Source organism: Cetorhinus maximus, chromosome 6 (genome assembly GCF_964194155.1).
Source record: "Cetorhinus maximus chromosome 6, sCetMax3.hap1.1, whole genome shotgun sequence".
Lineage (NCBI taxonomy): Eukaryota > Metazoa > Chordata > Chondrichthyes > Lamniformes > Cetorhinidae > Cetorhinus > Cetorhinus maximus.
This window is the reverse complement of record NC_135884.1, coordinates 78,404,532-78,426,691: the sequence shown is the minus strand read 5'-3', so window position 1 is coordinate 78,426,691 and position 22,160 is coordinate 78,404,532. Positions and strand designations below refer to the sequence as shown.

Here is a 22,160-nt window from a genome sequence, read left to right as displayed (position 1 = left end):
ATTTTTCTTTTCCCACCTATTTCCATTATTTTTAAATCTACAACTAATACCTTGTTAGTCTTTCCACCCCACCCCCACTAGAGCTGTACCTTGAGTATCCTGCCATCCATTCTTAATTAGCACTTTTCTTAGATAATATCACCACCTTCAACACCTCTTTGATCCTTTTGTCTGTGACATCTTTTGATTATCTGCTCCTATCACTGCTTGCTTGTCCCCACAACCACCCCACCCTCAACTTCTCTCTCCCCCCGCCCCCCACCTTAAACCAGCTTATATTTCACCTCTCTCCTAACTATACTTCAGTTCTGTTGAAGGGTCATGTGGACCCGAAACGTCAGCTCTTTTCTTCTCCACCGATGCTGCCAGACCTGCTGAGTTTTTCCAGGTAATTCTGTTTTTGTTTTGGATTTCCAGCATCCGCAGTAGCTTTTTGTTTTTATTAAGATGTAGTATCAGTTTGGATAGAGATAAGAAATAGCAAAGGTAAGAAGTTAATTGTGGGAATGGCTGAAAGGTCTCCCAACAGTAACTACACTATAAGATGGGGTATACATGAACAAATAACAGAGGCTTGTAAGAAACGTATGGCCGTAATCATGGGTAATTTTAATCTACATATAGACTGGACAAATCAGATCAGCAAGGGTAGCCTGGAGGATGAGTACATAGAATATTTTCTGGACAATTTCTTAGAGAAGCACTTTCTAAAGCCAACCAGAGAGCAGACTATTCTAGCCCTGGGTATGTGCAATGAGGCACGTTTATTTAATGTAAAAACAAAATACCGTGGATGCTGGAAATCTGAAATAAAAACAGAAGATGCTGGAAAAAACTCAGCAGGTCTGACAGCATCCGTGGAGTGAGAAACAAAGTTAACGTTTTGAGTCTGTATGACCCTTCTTCAGAGCGGATTTATTTAATGACCATATTGTAAAGGAGCTTCTAGGTAGCAGTGATCGTAACATGATTGAATTTCTTATTCAGTTTGAATGAGAGAAGGGTGAGAAGTATGGGCCTAAGACTAGTATCTTAAACTTAAGTAAAGGCAATTACAAGTGTATGAGGACAGAGTTGGCAAAAGTGGACTGGGACAATAGGTTAAATGGTAGGACAGTAGAGAAACAGTGACACACATTTAAGGAAATATTCCATTGAGAAAGAATGATTCGAGGAGAAGGATGCATGGTTAACTAAGGAAGTTAAAGGTTGGAGCAAATTGAAAGAAAAAGTGTACAATACTGTGAAGATTGGTGGTAGGTCAGAAAATGGAAGAGCTTTTAGAAATCAGCAAACAGTGACAAAACAAAAATAAGGAGGGAATAATTGGAATACGAGCGTAAACTAGCTAGACATTTTTTAAATATCGCAAAAATGAACATTTTGAAAATCAAGAGGTAAAAGGGAGAGAGGAACTTAAAACAGTTACCAGAGAGATGATACTGATAAAACTATTTGAACTAAAGGTTGAGAAGTTCCCTGCACCTGATGGCTTGCATCCTCGGATCTTTAAAAAAAAGTGGCTGCAGAGATAGTAGATGCATTGTTTGTGATCTTCCAAAATTTCAGTGGAGATAAAACAAAAAGAATAAAGATCAGTACCTTCTCTACCCTACTGCACTAATTTTCAACATTCACCAAATTTCTTACTTTAGTGCTCAGGATGCGACGCACTCTGTTCTGCCATCACACTGTCCTGCCCAACCTGTACAGTAGCAAACACTTATACAGTGAGTTTATGACTCACCCCCAAGTTACAAATGCTATTTAAGCTGCCATATTTGCCTATATAACACAGATTACACACCATCAGTAATGTATTGGCTGTGGCATACTTTGACGCATCCTGAGGAACTCATTAGCTTAATAAATGTTCTTTTTGTTCCTTCTATCTATGGGTTACAGGTTCCTAGTCCACCTTGGTACCGCTAAGACCTGTCTGCAGTTCTTCTTTGTGAAGACTGATCCATTTAAAACATTTGCTATTTCTAGATCATAGATTGGTTCCCCTGCTGCATCCTGCAAGGGGCTTACCTGTTCTTTCAGCTGCCTCTTAATGTTCCTATAAATGAAATAGTTCTTTTGGCTTTCTTATTACTATCAATGATTTGTGTCTCTCTTGCCCTCTTTTATCCAATACTGTCTTTAACAACAATGGCTGAGACCTGAGTGTTCAAGTGTTTTTGACATTTTGAAAGGGTAGGAAGAAAGGAAAAGGAGTAGCTCTGTCAATAAAGGATGAGTTCAGTACAGTAATGAGAAATAATCTTGGCTTGGAGGATCAAAATGTAGAATCAATTTGAATGGAGATAAGAAATAACAAAGAAAAGAAGTCACTAGTAGAAGTGGTTTATAGAATCACAGAATTGTTGCAGTGCAGGAGGAGGCCATTTGGCATATCGTCTCTGCACCAGCTCTCCGAATGAGCAATTCACCGAGTGCCATTATCCCGCCTTCTCCCCATAACCCTGCAATTTCTTCCTTTTCAGATAACAGTCCAATTCCCTTTTGAGTGCTTTGATTGAATCTGCCTCCACCACACTCTCTTAGGCAGTGCATTCCAGACCCTTACCACTCGCTGCGTGAAAAAACTTTTTCTCATGTCGCTTTTGCTCCTTTTACTAATTACTTTAAGCCTGTGCCCTCTCGCACTCGATTCTTTTATAAGCAGAAAAGTTTTCACCCTATCCACTCTGTCCAGACCCTTCATGATTTTGAATATCTCTATCAAATCTCCTCTCAGCCTCCTCTTCTTCAAGGAAAACAGTTCTAATTTCTCCAACCTATCTTCATAATTGAAGTTCCTCATACCTGAAAGCATTCTCGCCTATCTTTCCTGCACTCTCGCCAATGCCTTCATATCTTTCCCAAATTGCAGCACCCAGAACCAAATGCCTTAAAAGGAGTCATTGCCAAGATAGTGGATGCATTGGTTGTAATCTTCCAAAATTTACTAGATTCTGGAAAGTTCCCAGCAGGTTGGAAAACTGCAAATATAACACCACTGTTGAAGAAGGGAGGGAGACAGGAAGCAGGAAACTATAACAGAAATGAAAATACCTGGAAAAACTCAGCAGGTCTGACAGCATCTGCGGAGAGGAACACAGTTAACGTTTTGAGTCCTATGACTCTTCAACAGAACTAAGGAAAAATAGAAAAGAGGTGAAATATAAGCTGGTTTAAGGCGGGGGGTGGGACAGGTAGAGCTGGATAGATGCTGTCAGACCTGCTGAGTTTTTCCAGGTGTTTTCATTTTTGTTTTGGATTTTCAGCATCCACAGTTTTTTGCTTTTATCTTAGCAGGAAACTATAGACCAGTTAGCCTAATATCTGTCACCGTGAAAATGCTAGAATCCATTATTAAGGTGGTTTAAGGGAATTTAGAAAATCATAATACAATCAAGCAGAGTCAACATAATTTTTTGAAAGGGAAATCATGTTTGACAAATTCATTAGAGCTCTTTGACAATGGAGAAAGGCGAGCCAGTAGATGGGTGTATTCAGATTTCCAAAAGGCATTTGATAAGGTGCCACATAAAAGGTTACTGCATTAGATAAGAGCTTCTAGTGTTGGGGGTGATATATTAGCATAGATAGAGGATTGGCTAAACAACAGAAAACAGAGGGCTGAATTTTCTGGCTGACATGCGGGTGGCGGAGCCCACACGTCAGCGCTTAAAATGTCAAGCGAGCATCCCGATGTCAGCACGCGGCGTTGCGATGTTTAGGTTGGCGGCGCGCTATGCAGCGTGACGCGTGCCCGCCATTAATTAAAGGCCTTGTTAAGGCCATTAAGTCAGCAATTGACGACGATTTTGAGGAGCCTGTGCGCACTTCGGCTCGGTGCACGGGCCCAATGGGTAGGCGGGTGAATGATTTTTTAACAAACCTCATCCACTGGCGGGATGAGGTTTGATTTCGGATTTTAAAAAGTTTAATAAAGTTTTTGTTTACTTTATTAACATGTCCCATCTCGTCCCATTTTCACATGAGGGGGACATGATAATGATTTTTAAATTTTTCTATTTTTCAACTTTCATAACCTTTCAGCGATCTCCCTGAGGCACCACTTAGCCTCAGGGAGATGTGTGCGCTTCCGCGCGCACGCGCGAAATAGTGCACTCTCGCAGTTGGGGAATCCCACCCGCCTGCACAGGAAGCGCATAGTGCTTCCTGTTGGGCAGGCCTTAATTGGCCCGCCCATGTAAAATGGCGGCGGGGCCCGTTTCGGCAGTGGCGATCGGCTGCCTGCCTGCTGCCAAGTCGGTCGGGCCCACTCGCCCGTCAAGGGCAAAATTCAGCGCAGAGAGTCGGGGTAAATGGATCAGTTTGGCAAACTGTAACGAGTGGAGTGCCACAGGGATCAGTACCAGATCCTCAACCGTTTATGATCTATATTAATGACTTGGATGAAGGAATTGAGTATTTTAGCCAAATTTGCTGGCAATATTAAGATAGCTAGGGAAGCAAGTTTTGAGGAATATACAAAGAGTATGCAAAGGGATATAGATAGGTTAAGTGAGTTGGCCGATGGAGTATAATGTGGGAAAATGTTAAGTTTTCCACTTTGCCAGGAAGAATAGAAAAACAGAATATTATTTAAATGGAGAAAGATTGCAAAGGGATCTAGGTGTCCTTGAGCATGAATCACTAACGTGCACATATAGCAAATAATTAGTAAGGCAAATGGAATGATGGCCTTTATTCCAAGAAGGATGAAGTATAAAAATAGGGGGAAGTCTTACTACAGCTATACAGGGCCTTGGTGAGATTACACCTGGTATACTGGAGTTCCAAAGAAGAGTCACATTGGACTTGAACTTTTAACTCTGTTTCTCTACAGATGCTGCCAGACCGGCTGAGTTTTTCTAGCACTTTGTTTTTATTTCAGATCTGCAGCATCCAAAGTATTTTCCTTTTGCTTTATTATAGTTTTGGTCCCCTTACTTAAGGAAGGATGTACTTGCATTGGAAGCAGTTCAGAGAAGGTTCACTAGGCTGATACCTGGCATGAAGGGTTGCCTTATGAGGAAAGGTTGAACAGGTTGAGCCTATACCCATTGGAGTTTAGAAGAGTGAGAGGTGATCTTATTGAAACATGTAAGATTCTGAGGGGGCTTGATAGGTTAGATGCCTAGAGAATATTTCCTCTTCTGGGGGAATATAGGACAAAGGGAGCATAGTTTTAAAAAAAATACGGTCTGTCATTTAAGACTGGGATGAGGAGGAATTTCTTCTCTCAGAAGACTTTTGGTGTTCGGAATTTTCTCCCCCAAGGAGTAGTGGAGGCTGGCCCATTGAATATATTCAAGGCTGAGTTAGACAGATTTTTGATCATGTTGTCTGGCACTACCACTGTGCCAATTGGAATAGATTTCGAACAGACCTAACAACTCAAGACTGGGCATTCATGAGGTGCTGTGGGTCATCAGCAGCAGCAGACTTGTACTCGAACACAATCTGTAACCTCATGGCCTGGCATATCCCCCACTCTACCATCACCATCAAGCCAGGGGATCAACCCTGGTTCAGTGAAGAGTGCAGGAGGGCATGCCAGGAACTGCATCAGACATACCTAAAAATGAGGTTTCAACCTGGTGAAGCTATATCATAGGACTACTTGCGTACCAAACAACATAAGCAGAAAGTGATAGACGGAACGAAGCGATTCCACAACCAATGGGTCAGATTGAAGCTCTGCAGTCCTGCCACGTCCAGCCGTGAATAGTGGTGGACAATTAAACAACTCATTGGGGGAGGAAGCTCCATAAATATCCCCATCCTCAATGATGGGGGAGTCCAGTACATCAGAGCAGAAGATAAGGCTGAAGCATTTGCTCTAATCTTCAGCCAGAAGTGCCCAGTGGATGATCCATCTCGGCCTCCTCCAGAGGTTCCCTGTATCATAGATGCCAGTCTTCATCCAATTCAATTCATTGCACATGATATCAAGAAACGGCTGAAGGCACTGGATAGTGCAAAGGCTATGGCCCCTGACAATATTCCGTCAATAGTACTGAAGACTTGTGCTCCAGAACTTGCCGCGCCCCTAGCCAAGCTGTTCCAGTACAGCTACAACACTGGCATCTATCCAGCAATGTGGAAAATTGCCCAGGTGTGTCCTGTAGATAAAAAGCGGGGCAGATCCAGCCCTGCCAATTACCGTCCCACCAGCCCGCTCTCGATCATCAGCAAAGTAATGGAAGGGTTCATCAACAGTGCTATCAAGCGGCACTTGCTTAGCAATAACCTGCTCACTGATACCCATTTTAGGTTCCACCAGGGCCTCTCAGCTCCTGACCTCATTCCAGCCTTGGCTCAAACATGGACAAAAGAGCTAAACTCCTGAGGTGAGGTTTGATCTTGGCCGCATTTGACTGCGTGTGGCATCAAGGAGCCCTAGCAAAACTGGAGTCAATGGGAATCGGGGGAAACTATCTACTGGATGGAGTCATACCTAGCACAAAGGAAGATGGTTGTGGTTGTTGGAGGTCAGTCATTGCAGTTCCAGGACAGCACTGCAGGGGTTCCTCAGGGTAGTGTCCTCGTCCCAACCATCTTCAGCTGCTTCATTGATGAACTTCCTTCCATCATAAGGTCAGTAGTGGGGATGTTCGCTGATGATTGCACAATGTTCAGCATCATTTGCGACTCCTCAGACACCGAAGCAGCCTATGTCTAAATGCTTCAAGACCTGGACAGTATCCAGGCATGGGCTGACAAATGGCAAGTAACATTCACATCACATAAGTGCCAGGCAATGACCATCTCCAACAAGAGAGAATCTAACCATTGCCCCTTGACGTTCAATGTCATTACCATCACTGAATCCTCCACTATCAACATCCTGAGGGTTATCATTGATCAGAAACTGAACTGGACTAGCCATAGAAATACTGTGGCTACAAGAGCAGGTCAGAGGCTAGGAATCGTGCGATGAGTAACTCACCTCCTTACTCCCAAAGCCTGTCCTACATCTACAAGGCACAAGCCAGGAATATGATGGAATCCATTTGCCTGGATGAGTGCAGCTCCTATAACACCAAGAAGCTTGACACCATCCAGGACAAAGCAGCCCACTTGATTGGCACCACATCCACAAACATTTACTCCCTCCACCACCAGCACGCAGTAGCAGCAGTGTTTTACCATCTACAAGATGCACTGCAGGAACTTACCAAGGCTCCGTTGACAAGCCCAAGACCACGACCATCTAGAAGGAAAAGGGCAGCAGACAGATGGGAACACCACCACCTGGAAGTTCCCTCCAAGTCACTCACCAATCCTGGAACTACCTCCCTAACAGCACTGTGGGTGTACCTACACCACATGGACTGCAACGGTTCAAGAAAACAGCTCACCACCACCTTCTCGAGGGCAAAACTAGGGATGGGCATTAAATGCTGGCTAAGCCAGTGACACCCACATCCCCTGAATGAATTTTTAAAAAAAGAGTTTTGGGGGACAGGCAGGCAAGTGGAGTTAAGGTCGCAATCAGATTAGCCATGATTTTATTGATTGGTGGAGCACGCTTGATGGGTTGAATGGCCTACTCCTATTTCTTATGATCTTATGACATTCTGCTGTCTTTTGTATGAATCCATCTCTACCTTGCTCAGATTCCTTGCATCTTCAAGAGGATTTCTGCTTCCAAACTTATCATTGTGATTTCTGTCTTGTTAAAATGGAATAATCTTTTCTTCATCATTAAAAATAACCTGAAAGACGTCTAATTTTTCATCTGGCCACGCATTACAACAGTGACTACATTTCATAAAACGGTTTTGAGATATCCGGTGCTTGTGAAATATGCTAAATAAATGCAAGTCTCTTTTGTTGTTCCTTTAAGGTATGATATTTTGATTAAATTTCACTGTTATGCAAAGCTCCAAAATGTGCTTCTCTGAACATTGGCACCAATGTGTTTCTGTTATTGCCCTCCGCTCTCTCTACATTAAATCTCACCTCATGATACTCAGTAGATGCTTCCCAACATCTAGCGTGTATCAAACTCTGGTAAATTGCTGAATGCAATAGAGATTCTGCTGTAATGGCTTTTTCAACAGTTGTGTTGATGGCTTGTCTCAGTACTTTCTCTCCCCTCCCACCAACTGTTGTAGGTGCACAAAAAATTTAAAGATACTGCATTTTTAAATGAACAGGCTGGTCACAACAAGGAAAATTTAGAGGGTACATTGGTTACATTCTCTCCTTCCCGTTTGATCTGTGAATTAACGCTTGGCTGAGAGCCTGAAATATTCTTATCCTTAACTCGGCAGGATGACAAAGCAGTTCCTGCGGCAGCACTGTAAAGAGCAGAAGCTCTACCAGACACCTTACCTGAATGACACGCTCTATTTACACTTTAAAGGTTAGTGGTACTTTAATTATATCCAAACATTCTTAACTATTAACTTCAGAACCCAGAGGTTAGACCCAAAAAAGTGCCCAATATTCGCCTCATTTTACTTATGACATTACACCCCTGTACTCTCCCAAGCTCATTAAAATATGCCCAAACTTAAAATGGATGCAAATCAGCACAAGCAAATGGGTCCTAAGGAAACACTGAAGCCGCGCCATTTATTCCTTTGTTTAATCTTAAAAGTTCACTTTTCAACACTGTTATGAGCAGGAGGGGGGATTAATTGGATTAATTTGAATAGCACCAGTTCTTCCTCCTCACCACTCGTCTGCAAACAGAAAGGTGTTTTTGATTTGCCTCCCCTTTTATAAGCGGTGGCCTATTTCCCAACTCTGCGGTTTTTGTGTAATCCAATTTTCTATTAATAACCTCACAAGCAAACTTGAGATAGGATGAACTCAAAGAATTAGTTAAAAACAAAAAACTGAGGATGCTGGAAATCCAAAACAAAAACAGAAATACCTGGAAAAACTCAGCAGGTCTGGCAGCATCGGCGGAGAAAAGCAAAGTTGACGTTTCGAGTCCTCATGACCCTTCAACAGAACTGAAAATTAGTTCAAAGAATTAGTTTATTTGCACACATTCAAAACACGTGAGGAGGTTTCAATATTGCCTTCTTTGCATTCATACAGTAAAAGAGGGATGGAGAAAGGAAAGATTTACAGTGCAGAGACCACAGAGAAAAGAAATATTGTTTCACTTGGGTTCCAGGGTCCAGAATCAAAAAACCAATGAGGTATTCCATCACAGAGGTTGGTGAGCTGAAAACTGATGCTAGATAATTCACTTTTCCAGTGGTGTTGACTTCACACGATAAGATAGGCATGCAGAGCTGAATTAGCCTTGTAGGCGATGATACAGAATTTCCAGCAGAAGCAGTGCAGATGGGGCCAGGTGTCCAACTTGGGCCAGAGCTCTTTGTCTGCTATGCTGCTAGTCAGATGGTAACTGAGACTTTTAATTTAGCAAGGCAATGTTACTGGTTCCATAGCCAAAGGACTATGTCACATGACTCCCACCTCTCCACACTGTCTTGGGCAAAGGACGTGTATCCCTCATCTGGGTCCCCGAGATTGTTAACTGCCTCAACCATTAAGAATTAAAAGGAAGTTTGCGGGGCCCCTCGTCTTAGCAGACGAGCAGACTCCTGTTGGCCATCCTGGGTTATGAATGCAGATCGCCTTTGTATAGCTCTCTTTGAATTGGGTCTGTGCAGCTCACAAGAGCTGGTTAGTGGCTCTTCAGGGATAACGATGTGTGAGTTTCCCTGATACTACCAGGTAGATTCTTTTGTTCAAGGTCACAGGCAGACATAGATTCAGCCATTTTAGGCCTTTGGCCAGTTTGAAATGTTTATACATTGTAATGAGGATATCTCTGTACATATTTTATAAAAAAAGTTACAGGGTGAGCGTCTTAGCCCCTCACAACACATTTCATCATCATTCATCCACACCAGACACAGCATGTTTAAACCTGCAATCAGGTTCTTGGTTTGGCTTTTACTTTGTATAAAAATGAAAATTATCTGCTTAACTTGAGCCCAAAATTCTGTGATCTTTTAAGCCACACAATTGCTTTGTACCCAGGTTACGGGTGGACAATGTTAATATTGCAATCCTGTTACAATGAAGTGCATGCTGTAGGTGCAAGTGAAAGCTGGTACTAACTGGGGTAAGGTTAGGGCATTATTCCTATTTAAGAACCAACTTCCACATATGGGGAGAGGAAAAGGGAGCCTGTGCCTGTGCTCTCTGGATTATGTGAATAAACCTATTTTAAGGAAAGACTAGCTCCAGATTCCTCCTTTGCTCAGTGAGTGAGCAGCAAATTATAACAGACAATTCCCACCACTTATGGCAAACACATTTGTGTGAAAGTGATTTCCCTACTTTGCACGATGTTCGCTATAACCTGATAGTGCTGTTTGAAGAATGCTATCAATCACAAATAAATTTAACAAGATTTCATGCAATGCAACTAGCTTTAATAAACTACAATCAGTGCTTAGCATAAACTGTAACCCTACAACAGTTAGAATGGAGTAGAAGGGTTCAAGTAAATAAAAGGTGATTAAACATTAACCAGGTGTTATTCACATATGTTTATTCTCCTCTTTTGTGTTGATTTCAGTGATTGATGATGACATTTAGACTTTGAGTTTACAGGTGCCCCTCTTCCCCTTTAAAGGGGGTTGTTTGTTCTTACATTCAGTGAAAACTAGTGAGTCGGCACAGCTGTTTCTGCCTGAAGACAATGGAACTAGAAACTAAAATTGGCATTAACACAATAGGTTATCGTTTTTTAACCAAAATAAATGCCTGCTCATTTTAAACATGGCCATTTGATGTCGTGGGTCTGTATTTAGCTGCAAACGTGGAGAAGATTCAGGCTTAGAAATTGTCTTTCAATTATCCAATTAAATTCCATAGGAGTATTGTTTCAATACTGGAAAGATTCTTGTATTTAAGATTAAAATTGGCCTGATATGAATATTGGAGTAAAGGACATCAAAATTGTGTTATCATTTGACAGAATATATATGATAGATATAACTGAGATAACATTGTGCACATCAAAGCAATAGTCTTTTTGTGATAAAAACAAAAAACTGCGGATGCTGGAAATCCAAAACAAAAACAGAAATACCTGGAAAAACTCAGCAGGTCTGGCAGCTTTGGCGGAGAAGAGCAAAGTTGACGTTTCGAGTCCTCATGACCCTTTAACAGAACTAAGTAAAAATAGGAAAGGGGTGAAATATAAGCTGGTTTGGGGGGGTGGGGGGCAGGGGGAGAAGGGGGGGTTGTTGTTGGGGCAAGCAAGCAGTGATAGGAGGAGATAACCAAAAGATGTCACAGACAAAAGAACAAAGAGGTGTTGAAGGTGGTGATATTATCAAAAAGAATGTGCTAATTAAGAATGGAGAGCAGGACAAGCAAGGTAGCTCTAGTGGAGGTGGGGTGAAATAAACAATGGGTGGAACACATTTAAAAATACCCCCTCCTACAGCACCTCCCCATACAAACGCAGAATATGCAACACCTGCCCCTTCACTTCCTCTCTCCTCACTGTCCAAGGGCCCAAACACTCCTTTCAAGTGAAACAGCATTTCACTTGCACTTCCCTCAACTTAGTCTACTGCATTTGTTGCTCCCAATGCGGTTTCCTCTACATTGCAGAGACCAAACACAGACTGGGTGACCGCTTTGCAGAACACCTTCGGACTGTCCGCAAGCATTACTCAGACCTCCCTGACGCTTGCCATTTTAACACTCCACCCTGCTCTCTTGCCCACATGTCTGTCCTTGGCTGGCTGCATTGTTCCAGTGAAGCTCAACACAAACTGGAGGAACAGCACCTCATATTCCGACTAGGCACTTTACGACCTTCCGGACTGAATATTGAGTTCAACAATTTTAGATCTTGAACTCCCTCCTCCATCCCCACCCCCTTTCCGTTTCTTCCCCCTCCTTTTTGTTTTTTCCAATAATTTATATAGATTTTTCTTTTCCCACCTATTTCTATTATTTTTAAATGTATTCCACCCATCGTTTATTTCACCCCACCTCCACTAGAGCTACCTTGCTTGTCCTGCTTTCCATTCTTAATTAGCACATTCTTTTAGATAATATCACCACCTTCAACACCTCTTTGTTCTTTTGTCTGTGACATCTTTTGGTTATCTCCTCCGATCACTGCTTGCTTGTCCCAACAACAACCCCACCCCCCCTACAACCTTCTCTCCCCACCCCCCCCTCCCAAACCAGCTTATATTTCACCCCTTTCCTATTTTTACTTAGTTCTGTTGAAGGGTCATGAGGACTCGAAACGTCAACTTTGCTCTTCTCCGCCAATGCTGCCAGACCTGCTGAGTTTTTCCAGGTATTTCTGTTTTTATCTTTTTGTGATGATTCAATTATGATTTTCATCAAAGATGGACACCAGTATGTGACTTTTACAAATGGACTTGAATTCAATTATGATAATTGATTTGACAACAGTTGAAACAAACAAACTGATAGGAAAACAATGCGATCAGAGTGTAGCCAATAACCCTGCAAAAAGATATGTTTGTGCCACAAAGGACTGTCTAGATGTAAGCCTAGCAAAACCATGGTAACGTTTATTGTAGCTGGTGCCTTAGAGCGTAACAACTATTAACAGGGTCGGCTAGAAGTGAAAGTGAACTCCTGACTTTTCCTGTTTATTCCTGTTTGAAGTAATGTTTGGTCATTCTTTTGATAGCATTCCCATTCAGGTAATTACAGTGGGATATGATTGAAGTTTGGTTCATATTTTACATGGTGTTCTGAACGTCGCAAACATTTCTTTTGAACAAATCTAACTTTTTCATCGCAAATTTATTGAAATTTGTTTTGGAAATGGAAAATAGAAATGAAAATGGAAGATTCGACACTGTTCTCTCTCAGGCCCTCTCCCCCTATTTCCTACTTTTATGAGGTTGTTGAAGAATTAAAAATAAAGTTCTTGCCTATTTGTTTTAATGAATTTAAATTTAGATCAAATTTGTCACAAAATTGTGTAAGACCATAAGAAATAGGAGCAAGAGTAGGCCATTCAGCTCATCGAGTCTGCTCTGCCATTCAATACGATCATGGCTGATCCGATTGTGGTCTTTACTCCACTTTCCTGTCTGTACCCATAATCCTTAACTCCCTTGTCAATCAAAAACCTGTGTACCTCAGCCTTGAATGACCCAGCCTCCACTGCTCTCTGTGCAAGATAATTCCAAAGGCTAATGACTCTCAGAGAGAAGTTCCTTCTCATCTCTGTCTTAAATGGGAGACTTTTTTTCAAAACTGTGCCCCCTTGTTCTAGATCCCCCCCATGAAAAGAACCACCTTCTCAGCATTGACTCTGTCAAGTCCCCTCAGAATCTTATGTTTCAATAAGATCACCTCTCATTCTTCTAAACTCCAATGAGTATGAGCCCAGTCTGCTCAACCTTTCCTCATAAAACAACGCTTTTTCATCCCAGGAATCAGCCGTATGAATCTTCTCTGTACGGACTACAATGCAAGTATATCCCTCTTTAAGTAAGAAAACCAAAACTGTACACAGCACTCCAGTTGTAGTCTCACCAATGCCCTGTATGGTTGTAGCCAGACTCCCCTAATTTTATACTCCATATCCTTTGCAATAAAGACCAGCATTCCTTTTGCCTTCCTAATTACTTGCTGCACCCTGCGTGTTGACTTCCTATGATTCATGTACAAGCACACTCTGATCCCTCTGCACTGCAGTATTCTGCAGTCTCTCTCCATTTAAATATCGTCGGAGACCAGATATATGACTCAAGATGCGTGCCAGGAAACTCTGACGAGTTGGCCTCCCTGGGAATTGCCCAGGAAATATGAACTTCCGATGTGCAATTCCCCTGCTCCCCAGGCTTCGGACAGTTCCGATATACTTACCTGGATAGTTACCCAGGAAATGTTAGGTAGAAAAAATCTAGTCTAACTCCTGGGTAACTACACAACGGACCCCTCAATCATTCGCGCTTATACCCTGACATGACCCTCGATCCCTCCGACTACCCCAGCCAACCATACCCGATTACCCTCCCCAACCACACCCTACTACCCTCCCGACCAGACCTGACTAGCCCTCAACCTGACTACCCCCCAGTCCACCTACTCACTCACCCACCTATCCACCTCACTTACCTGCCACCCCACCCACTGACCACCTCACTCACTGACCACCTCATCCACCTGTCCCCCTACCCGACTCCAACTTCATCCACCTGCCACCTCACTCACCATAACATTAACCCACTCACCCATTTACTAACATTCACACTGAACATTTAAATTTACCATATAGCAGCTGGGACCATAAGTAGGTGGCGTGGGTGAGGGGGGGTGATGTCCTGTCTCCCCCACCCCCACCCCCCTCCCGATTCTACAGCGCTGCAGTGAAGTTCTCTGAGGGATGCTATGTTCCGCATTTCTGGGAAAGCAGGCATGAGAAACTCAGCAAGAAATGTGGAGCGTTCAAGTGGAGCGACAATCTGATGATGGATGTTGCTGCTCGGAAGATCCAGGCCAATATTCTACTTTTCTATTCTTAGTGCCAAAGTGGACAACTTCACATTTTCCCACATTGTACTCCATCTGCCAAATTGTTGCCCATTACTTAACCTTTCTATTTCCCTTTGCAGACTCTGTATTGTCCTCACAACTTGCTTTCCCCACCTATCTTTGTATCATCAGCAAATCTAGCCACAATACTCGCGGTCCCAGTGTTGTGAAGCTACTCGTATTTAAAAATAAGGGTTGAGCATATCCTGAAGGATGGTGTTGTAATGTGAAACAAATCGTGCTTGGAGTTGGAGCTACAGAATCTTCCTCCATTTACTAGTGATGCTTACCATCAATATCCTGCTGCTGTTTTTCCCTGTACAATTTGTTCCTCAAATTTGCTTCTCTTTTATTCCCTCTCTAGAATTTTAATAGAGGCAGTGTCTTAGTACCAACACAGCTGGCAAGCTAGGCAACTGTGGGAGCATCATAACTGAAACTGTTGCTGCCCTAGCCTGCTGTCCCCGTGCATAATCCCACTGGAAGCAGCAGGGAAGAGTCTGCAGAAGTAAACCTTGTCGGTTTTCTCTTTCTGTTGTTAGGAAATAGAGATAGTTTAAGTAAGGTGTTAGGAATGAGCTTTAGCTTTAATGTTTAAGTTTCATTTGTATTTCTATATCTGTGTGTTATAAAAAAGTCAAATTGAGTTTTAGTTCCACTTTAAAAGGTGCCTGCATTTCTAATCAGAGTTTTACGAATGAACAAGAGTAGAAAAGAAACCCTGGGCTGTTGGCTAGCAACAGGGGTCCAGAGAGGCAGGTCCCTCTCACAGACACATACAAGAAACTAGAAACAGCAGTTTGGTTTAGAAGCTGCTTGAACTCAGTTTGTTTTGAAGACAGCTGCCAGGAGAGCCTGGAGCAAAGCATAACCAGTCCCAAGCTAAAGAAAATACCCCAAAATCCAGTGGAGTGGAACAGGAAAAAGTCCCAAGAAGAACTTCTAGTCAAAGGGAAGGACAGGAACCTGGAAAAGGTCCTGTTAGGTGAAGTTAAGAATGAGGTGCAGTGAAAAAGGCTCCAAGCTTCAGATTTAAAGAGCCAAAAGCTGCAGAAAGCAGATTTAAAGCAAGAACAGCTTGCAAGAGGCAAGAAGGTCCAAAGAGACGGTTGAAGGTTTGTAACTCTTTGATATGGGCATGTGAAGTAGTGGTGTACTGTTGATGGCTGATTCGGTGATAGAGAGTGCGTGGAAGTCAGCTTGAATGCATGTGGTGACCCAGTGGAGAGGGACATCAGGAGAGTTTGAAACCCTGGAGGGTGAGCCCTTGCAGTAGGCGTCTGAGAGAAAGCGTCGTTTTGGGAGAAGATTTCAAAGCGAGTCCTTCAAGAGCGGAGACTTGACACCCTCGTGTGAAAGACGGAGTTCAGTGAGATTGGTTGGCTCGTGGTGTGACAAGCGTCTGTGCTGGGTGGGGGAAGAGATCCATAGCATCTGTCTGGGGTGGCATCTGTCACTTGGTTTCAGAGTGTGGTGTGCCTGACCACAAGTTGCCTATTGGTTTACATGGACTGTACTTACTGTGAACATTAGAGTATAAGATAGCTTTTGTAACTTGTGTTACCCTTACAAATCTGTATATATCTGTAAAGGCACACTTGTGTGTGAAGGAGTATTGTAATATAGTTCAGCTTTTCTTGTTTAATAAATGTTTTATGCTTTTGTTATAAGTTCATTAGCTGACTCTGGTGACTCTGTTCAGTAGCCCCTCTCCACATATCTAAACAAACAAATAAGAGTTAGGACGTATCAAGCTGGGATCAGGCTTGTCCAGTGGTAACCTCAGCCGTGGTTCATAACGCTGTGTAGCCTGGGTTCCGCAGGTCTATAAGCACAAACTGCTGCCTCAGCTGTCATCATCTGCCTCAGTGTATAGCTAGGATTTCCAAGTCTCTATGACCCTGGGCTATGCACACAACACATTTATCTACACAGCTTGTGGCATTGGTTTATTGGTGCAGCTTAATGACAATATATGATTTGATTCAAGTGAGTAAGGTGGATTTATGTAAATTCTATGTAACTCAGCCCCACAATATGGAGCTTAAATAAATCATAGCCTCTGTAATATGCAATATTTATAAAGATACAATTTATAACTACCCCTACCTATAGCTTATTCTTGTTGACTGTGTTTATTATATGGTGTGCACATGAAATTTTGTTGGTCCAAATCTTCCAGTCAGCGGTAGTCAGAAAACTGAACACTTACCTGGTTACATTTAAAAGGGACCGACTTCTGATGCAGCATCCTGAAGGATTCCCTCAGAACAAGAATCCATGTAAAGACCTGCAAAGAGGTTCAGCACAGAAGACACAAGCTACCATATAGTAAACTTAAAGGCCCAGTTTAAATGTTAGTGAATAGATGAATGAATAAGTGAGTGAGTGAGGTAGGTAAGTGGGTGAATTGAGTAGGTGCAGGTGGGTAAATGGTTGAGGTGGGTTGGAGGTAGGTGGGTAATTGAGTAGGTTGTTGAGGTGGGTGAGATGGTAGGGGTAGGTGGACAGTAGGGTTGCGGGCTAGTCGGACCCGGTCGGGGAGTGGTTGTGGGGGGTAGTCGGCTGGTCGGAAGGGCAGTCAGGCTGGGTCGGGGGTTAGTAGGGTTGGGTCCAGTCAGGGGGTTGGTCAGGTCGTGGGGGGAGGTTAGTCAGGTCAGGGGGGTTAGTTAAGTCAGGTTGGGGTGGTCGGGAGGGTAATCATCTTGTGTTGGGTTGGGTGGGGTTAGCCGGGAGGTCAGAGGGTAGCTGGATGGTCAGGGAGTTAATCGGGTTTGGTTGGGGGATAGTTGTGTTGGTTCAGGGAGTTATTTGGGTGGTTGAGGGTGTAGTCAGGTTGGGTCAGGGTGTTAGTTGGGTGGTTGGGGATATAGTTGGGTTGGGTCAGCTGCTTAGGTGGTTGGGGATGTAGTTGGGTTGGGTCAGGGGTTGGTTGGGTGGCTGGGGGGTGTAGTCAGGTTGGATCAGGGAGTTAGGTGGTTGCGGTGAGTCAGGTTGAGTCGGGGGCTAGTTGGTTGGTCGGGCGGGTAGTCAGCTTCGTTCAGGGTTTAGTCGGATGGTCAGGGGGGTAATCGGGTTGATTCAGGGGGTTAGTCAGATGGTTGGGGGGTTCGTCGGGTTGGCCAGGGATGTTGGGTGGTTGGGTGGCAGTCAGGTTGGTTCTGGGGTGTCAGTCCAGTGGTTGGGTGGTAGTCAGGGTTGGTCCAGGGGGTTAGTCGGATGATCAGGGGTTAGTCGGATTGGTTCACGGGGCTAAACATGTAGTTGGATGGGGTTGGTTCAGGATAGTCGGGGCTTGGTCGGTTGTTCAGAGGGTATACGGGTCAGTTTGGGTGGGTAGTTGGGTCAGTTCAGCGGGTGGTTGGGGAGGGGTCAGAGATGTGCAGTCAGGTCTGATTGAGGGGGGATGATTGGAGGTTCGGTTGTGTAGTTACCTGGATGTTAGACACAGTTTTAATCTTGTTATGACATTGCAGATGATGTGTGCCAGGTGGACCAAATCCACGAGGGAAACTTGGCTGCGCTATCACAATGGTTTTGCAATTTGTATTTATTATGAGATGTGTGCACTGAATTCAGAAGTGATAAGTCCACAAAGACCTTTAAAGATTTTAAAAATTGAATTCAAATATTTATTAACAAAATAAAAGATGTCAAGAGCATACATAAGTCTACAATTACTACTATAATAATTCTCAAAATTCCTAACTAACATGACCCCTAGTTACACCCCCTTTAAGACAATGGTCCAAAATAGATTTTAGATTTTAAACAGAACCGGAAAATTCACTCAAAACCCACTTGACAGTGGAATTCCAAATGGCTTTTCCCCAACTTCAGTTTTGTTGTATAGCAGACTCATGCACAAATGTTGGAAGCTTCATTAACACACTCCTGTTAGGTCTTACATGGCCTTCTGACACAGCCTTTCATTTTCCTTTATATATGTTTCTCTCTTTTTAATATGTAAGTTCTCTTGTTACATATGTCTCTGAAACTGTATCTTCCTCATAGTATAAAAACTTTCATGTTGCCAACATATTGTCAGTAACCTTTGGGAAAAATAAACACATTCCTTAGCCTTGCTTATCTGGCTAGCTGTAAACAGACTAAGATCCCTTTGAAATCCAAATCTCTTCATTTATGTAAAAATGCAAATTCCCTTCACACCTTACATGCAAAGCCAGCATCCATGTTTACTCTTTAGCATGTCAAGCACCTAGCTTCTTTTTGATTATTTCAAAATTGCAGTCTACTTGACTCCAATGTAATTAAATCACACACAGACCCACCTATGCTTACCCCCATGAACCTACTTTACAATAAACCAGAAAATGTTATGAAAATTATTATACTTTTATCACAATCTATCGAACATTTCCTCAGTAACTATCCAGGTAAGTACTGCGGAACTGCCCCAAGTGTCCGATTCTTGCTCAGAGTCAACATCCACGGAGAATGTCAGGGAGCAGGTGAATTGCCCATCGGAAGTTGAAACTTCCCGGGCAATTCCCACGTGCATCAGGACTTCAGGGTCCTGACGCGCATCTCAGTCGTATGTCCAGTCTGCGACGATCCGGAGACCAGAAGATTTGGCCTGTTGTGTCTTAAACAGAGTGGGAATGGTGATAGGCTATAGCAGCACTTAGAGGCGTCAGTGTGATATAGGCAGGTTAAGTGAGTGGGTAATAATATAGTTGATGGAGTATAATGTGGGGAAGTGTGAGGTTATTTACTTTGGTAATAAGAATAGAAAAGCAGATTTTTTTTTAGCAGACATGAAACTTGTAAATGGCGATGTTCAGGGAGACTTGGGTGCACTTGTACAAGGAACACAAAGTTAACATCCAGATACAGCAATCAGGAAGACAAGTGCTATGTTGGTGTTTATTGCAATGCAATTAGAGTACAAGAACAAGGAAATCTTGCTATAATTGTCTTGGGCTTTGTGAGACCACACTTGGAATATTGTGCGCAGTTTTGGTCTCCATATCTAGGGAAGGTATGTAGTTGTCTTGGAGATGGCAGAGCAAAGGTTCACTAGATTGGCCCCTGTGAGGAGAGGGTTGTCCTATGATGGGGGCTGAGTAATTTAGATGTGTACAGTTGTGAATTTAGAAGAATGAGAGGTGACCTGATTGAAACATCCAAGATTCTGAAGGGGCTTGACAGGCTAGACACTGAGAGGTGTGAAAAGTTGAATTATTGCATGTCAAGCTTTTTAAAGTTTAACATGGCAGTAACAGTATATACTGTCATGATCCACAGATCTTTAGTCTCTCTGGGATTGAAGAACTCAACCATGTCCCTTGTTTGTAAATAATGGTGGCTATTCCACGGTGATGGATGCAGTGCATCTGATGGTGCACTGCTTTTAATTACAGCCAACGTCATTCTGTGTAAAAGCGGAAAGTGTTGGAAATACTTAGCGGATCAGGCAGCATCTATGGAGAATATCAAATACAATTCTTCAGGGTTCTGAAGATCAGTTGTATTTGACTCAAAACATCGACTCTGTTTCTCTCCCCACAGATGCTGCCTGATCTGCTGAATATTTCCAACACTTTCTGTTTTTATTTCAAATTTTCAGCATCCACAGCATTTTGCTTTTATCATACTGTGTAATTCTCATGCAGTTCAGAAAGGTACCCCATGTGACACATTGAAGCGGGTTTGTTTAAGATTTAGGGTAGTATTGGCTTCTTTAAAGTCATGGTATTCAAGGGATTAAAGACTTGCTTTACTCAGTAATTTAAATTGTGTTGCAACAATTGCCAAGTTGTTGCCAGGCAATTGCCTGAAGGAGAAAGTAACTCAGATTCAGATACAAACATCTGGCGTCCTTTCTCATTTAAAATTTTGATTGGAAGCTTCTTTTGAATTAAACAAACATGCTTAAACTTACTTATCAGCATCTCTTTTATCAAATTGTTGAATCTGTTTAGCGTCTCTGAGAAAGTTAGTCATTTTGGCAGAGAAAAAGACAAAAAAACCAGTGTGTTAGAAAGTTCAAATTACATTTGTAAATTATTTATTACATTCTTATCTCATAAGGATTTGGCTAAGCTTTCCTGTAAAACTGTTGTCTTACTGCTACTAATTGTTTATTCCCTTACTATTAAATACATTTGTTGTGGCAATAAGAGTTACAGAACCAAGGCTGGTAGATGGAGTTAAGATACAGACAACCATGATTTAATTGAACAAGCTGGAGGGGGTCAACACCCTCCTCCTACTCCTACGTTCCTCAGCACTGAATCCCTTGCTCAGAGTAGAGCAGTTCCATCCAACTTGTGCAAATCAACAGAACTCAGGTCAGAGCAAAATCCAGTCAAGGCGGCAGCTTTTTTAATAAGTAATCTGTCAAAATAGGAATTTTCATTGCCATATTGAATTGTAAGATTTACATGTAATACTGGTCTAAGTGTCCATGCAAGGTCCTAACCTAGCTTTATTGCAGTCTTTACCTGGCTTCGATCTCAAGCCATGGAATTGAACCAATGAGCTGTGGCACTCTCGCCTCTGAGTCAGAAGGTTTTAGGTTCAAGCCCCATTGTGGGCATGCTGCATTGCCAGAGGTACCATATTTCATGTTAGATGTTAAACCAAGGTCCCATCTGCTCTCTTGGGTGGTCATAAAAGATTTCATGCCATTATTTCGGAGAAGAGTAGGAAGCCTTGGTGTCCTGGCCAATATTTATCCCTCAATCAATATCACAGAAAATCACGCCATAATATGATTGGCATGAGCAGGCCTTTTTTTAACCCAACTGGTTAAAAGGTGGGAAGGAAGTGGGGGTTTGGAGTGTGTATTTCGGAGGGGTGCGGGGTCACTCTTTGTGCATTGGAGGACACCTCCCCCCAAGATGATACCCCTACCTTTGTGCCTCCCCTCCTTGCCTGGTCTCCAAAACCCACCATCCCACTCCCTTAGCCATCCTCCCTAGGCTCCCCAATCCCTGCCTTCCCAAAAAGCCCGGGGCATGCCTTACTCCAGGATCCATTGCTCTTCATCCTGAGGCCTGCCAGCAGTGCCCATGAGTGAGTTCAGGAGCTGCTGGAGCTGCCCGCCAATCTGATTAGCCAGCAGCTCCCAAGGGCGCGATTCCTCCCACTTGTGCTCATTTAGACGGTCTTTTTTAAAATTGTTCTGCTTGAAATTATTTTTGTAAGAGGTAAGCGCGCAATACGCTGACCCCACCCGCCGCCTGCCCCCTGTAAAATTTAGTCCTTTGTGTGCAGCTGCACACACTGGAATGTATCAATGGGAGATTGCTTTACTGGGAACATTGGAACAGCAATGGGCAGCCAATGGTACAGGCATGTACACATAATCAAAATCTAAAAAATAACTGGAGAGAAGAACCTGCAGAAGAAAACAAGCTTAAAAATAGAGTGAAACTTGATTTCTCAACCCTAGCATACCTAATTTTATGAGTTTCCTTAATTACTTTGTAGAGTATTTAAACATTTCTATCCAATATGAATGTTGAAGGTAGAGAAAGTTGGTTATTTTAAGGGAAGAGCAGCTGCTCAAAAATGCCTGAGCTAATTAAAGTATTTGTTTGGTTTTGTGGTAGGGTAGGTTTCTCTCTAGTCTAACAACAAGAATCTATTTAATTTAATAGTTA

General features: G+C 42.8%; 1 protein-coding gene across 5 annotated transcripts in view; it reads left to right on the top strand.

Annotated features, from left to right (window-relative positions):
- dnaaf1 (dynein axonemal assembly factor 1) overlaps nucleotides 1–22,160 on the top strand; it is a 190,442-nt gene that overhangs the window by 62,471 nt on the left and 105,811 nt on the right. For all 5 annotated transcript variants that reach the window (XM_078543904.1, XM_078543903.1, XM_078543905.1 and 2 more), the window contains one exon: nucleotides 8,280–8,371. In XM_078543904.1, coding sequence (XP_078400030.1) covers nucleotides 8,280–8,371 — 92 coding nt within the window. The remainder of the gene's footprint in view (nucleotides 1–8,279; nucleotides 8,372–22,160) is intronic.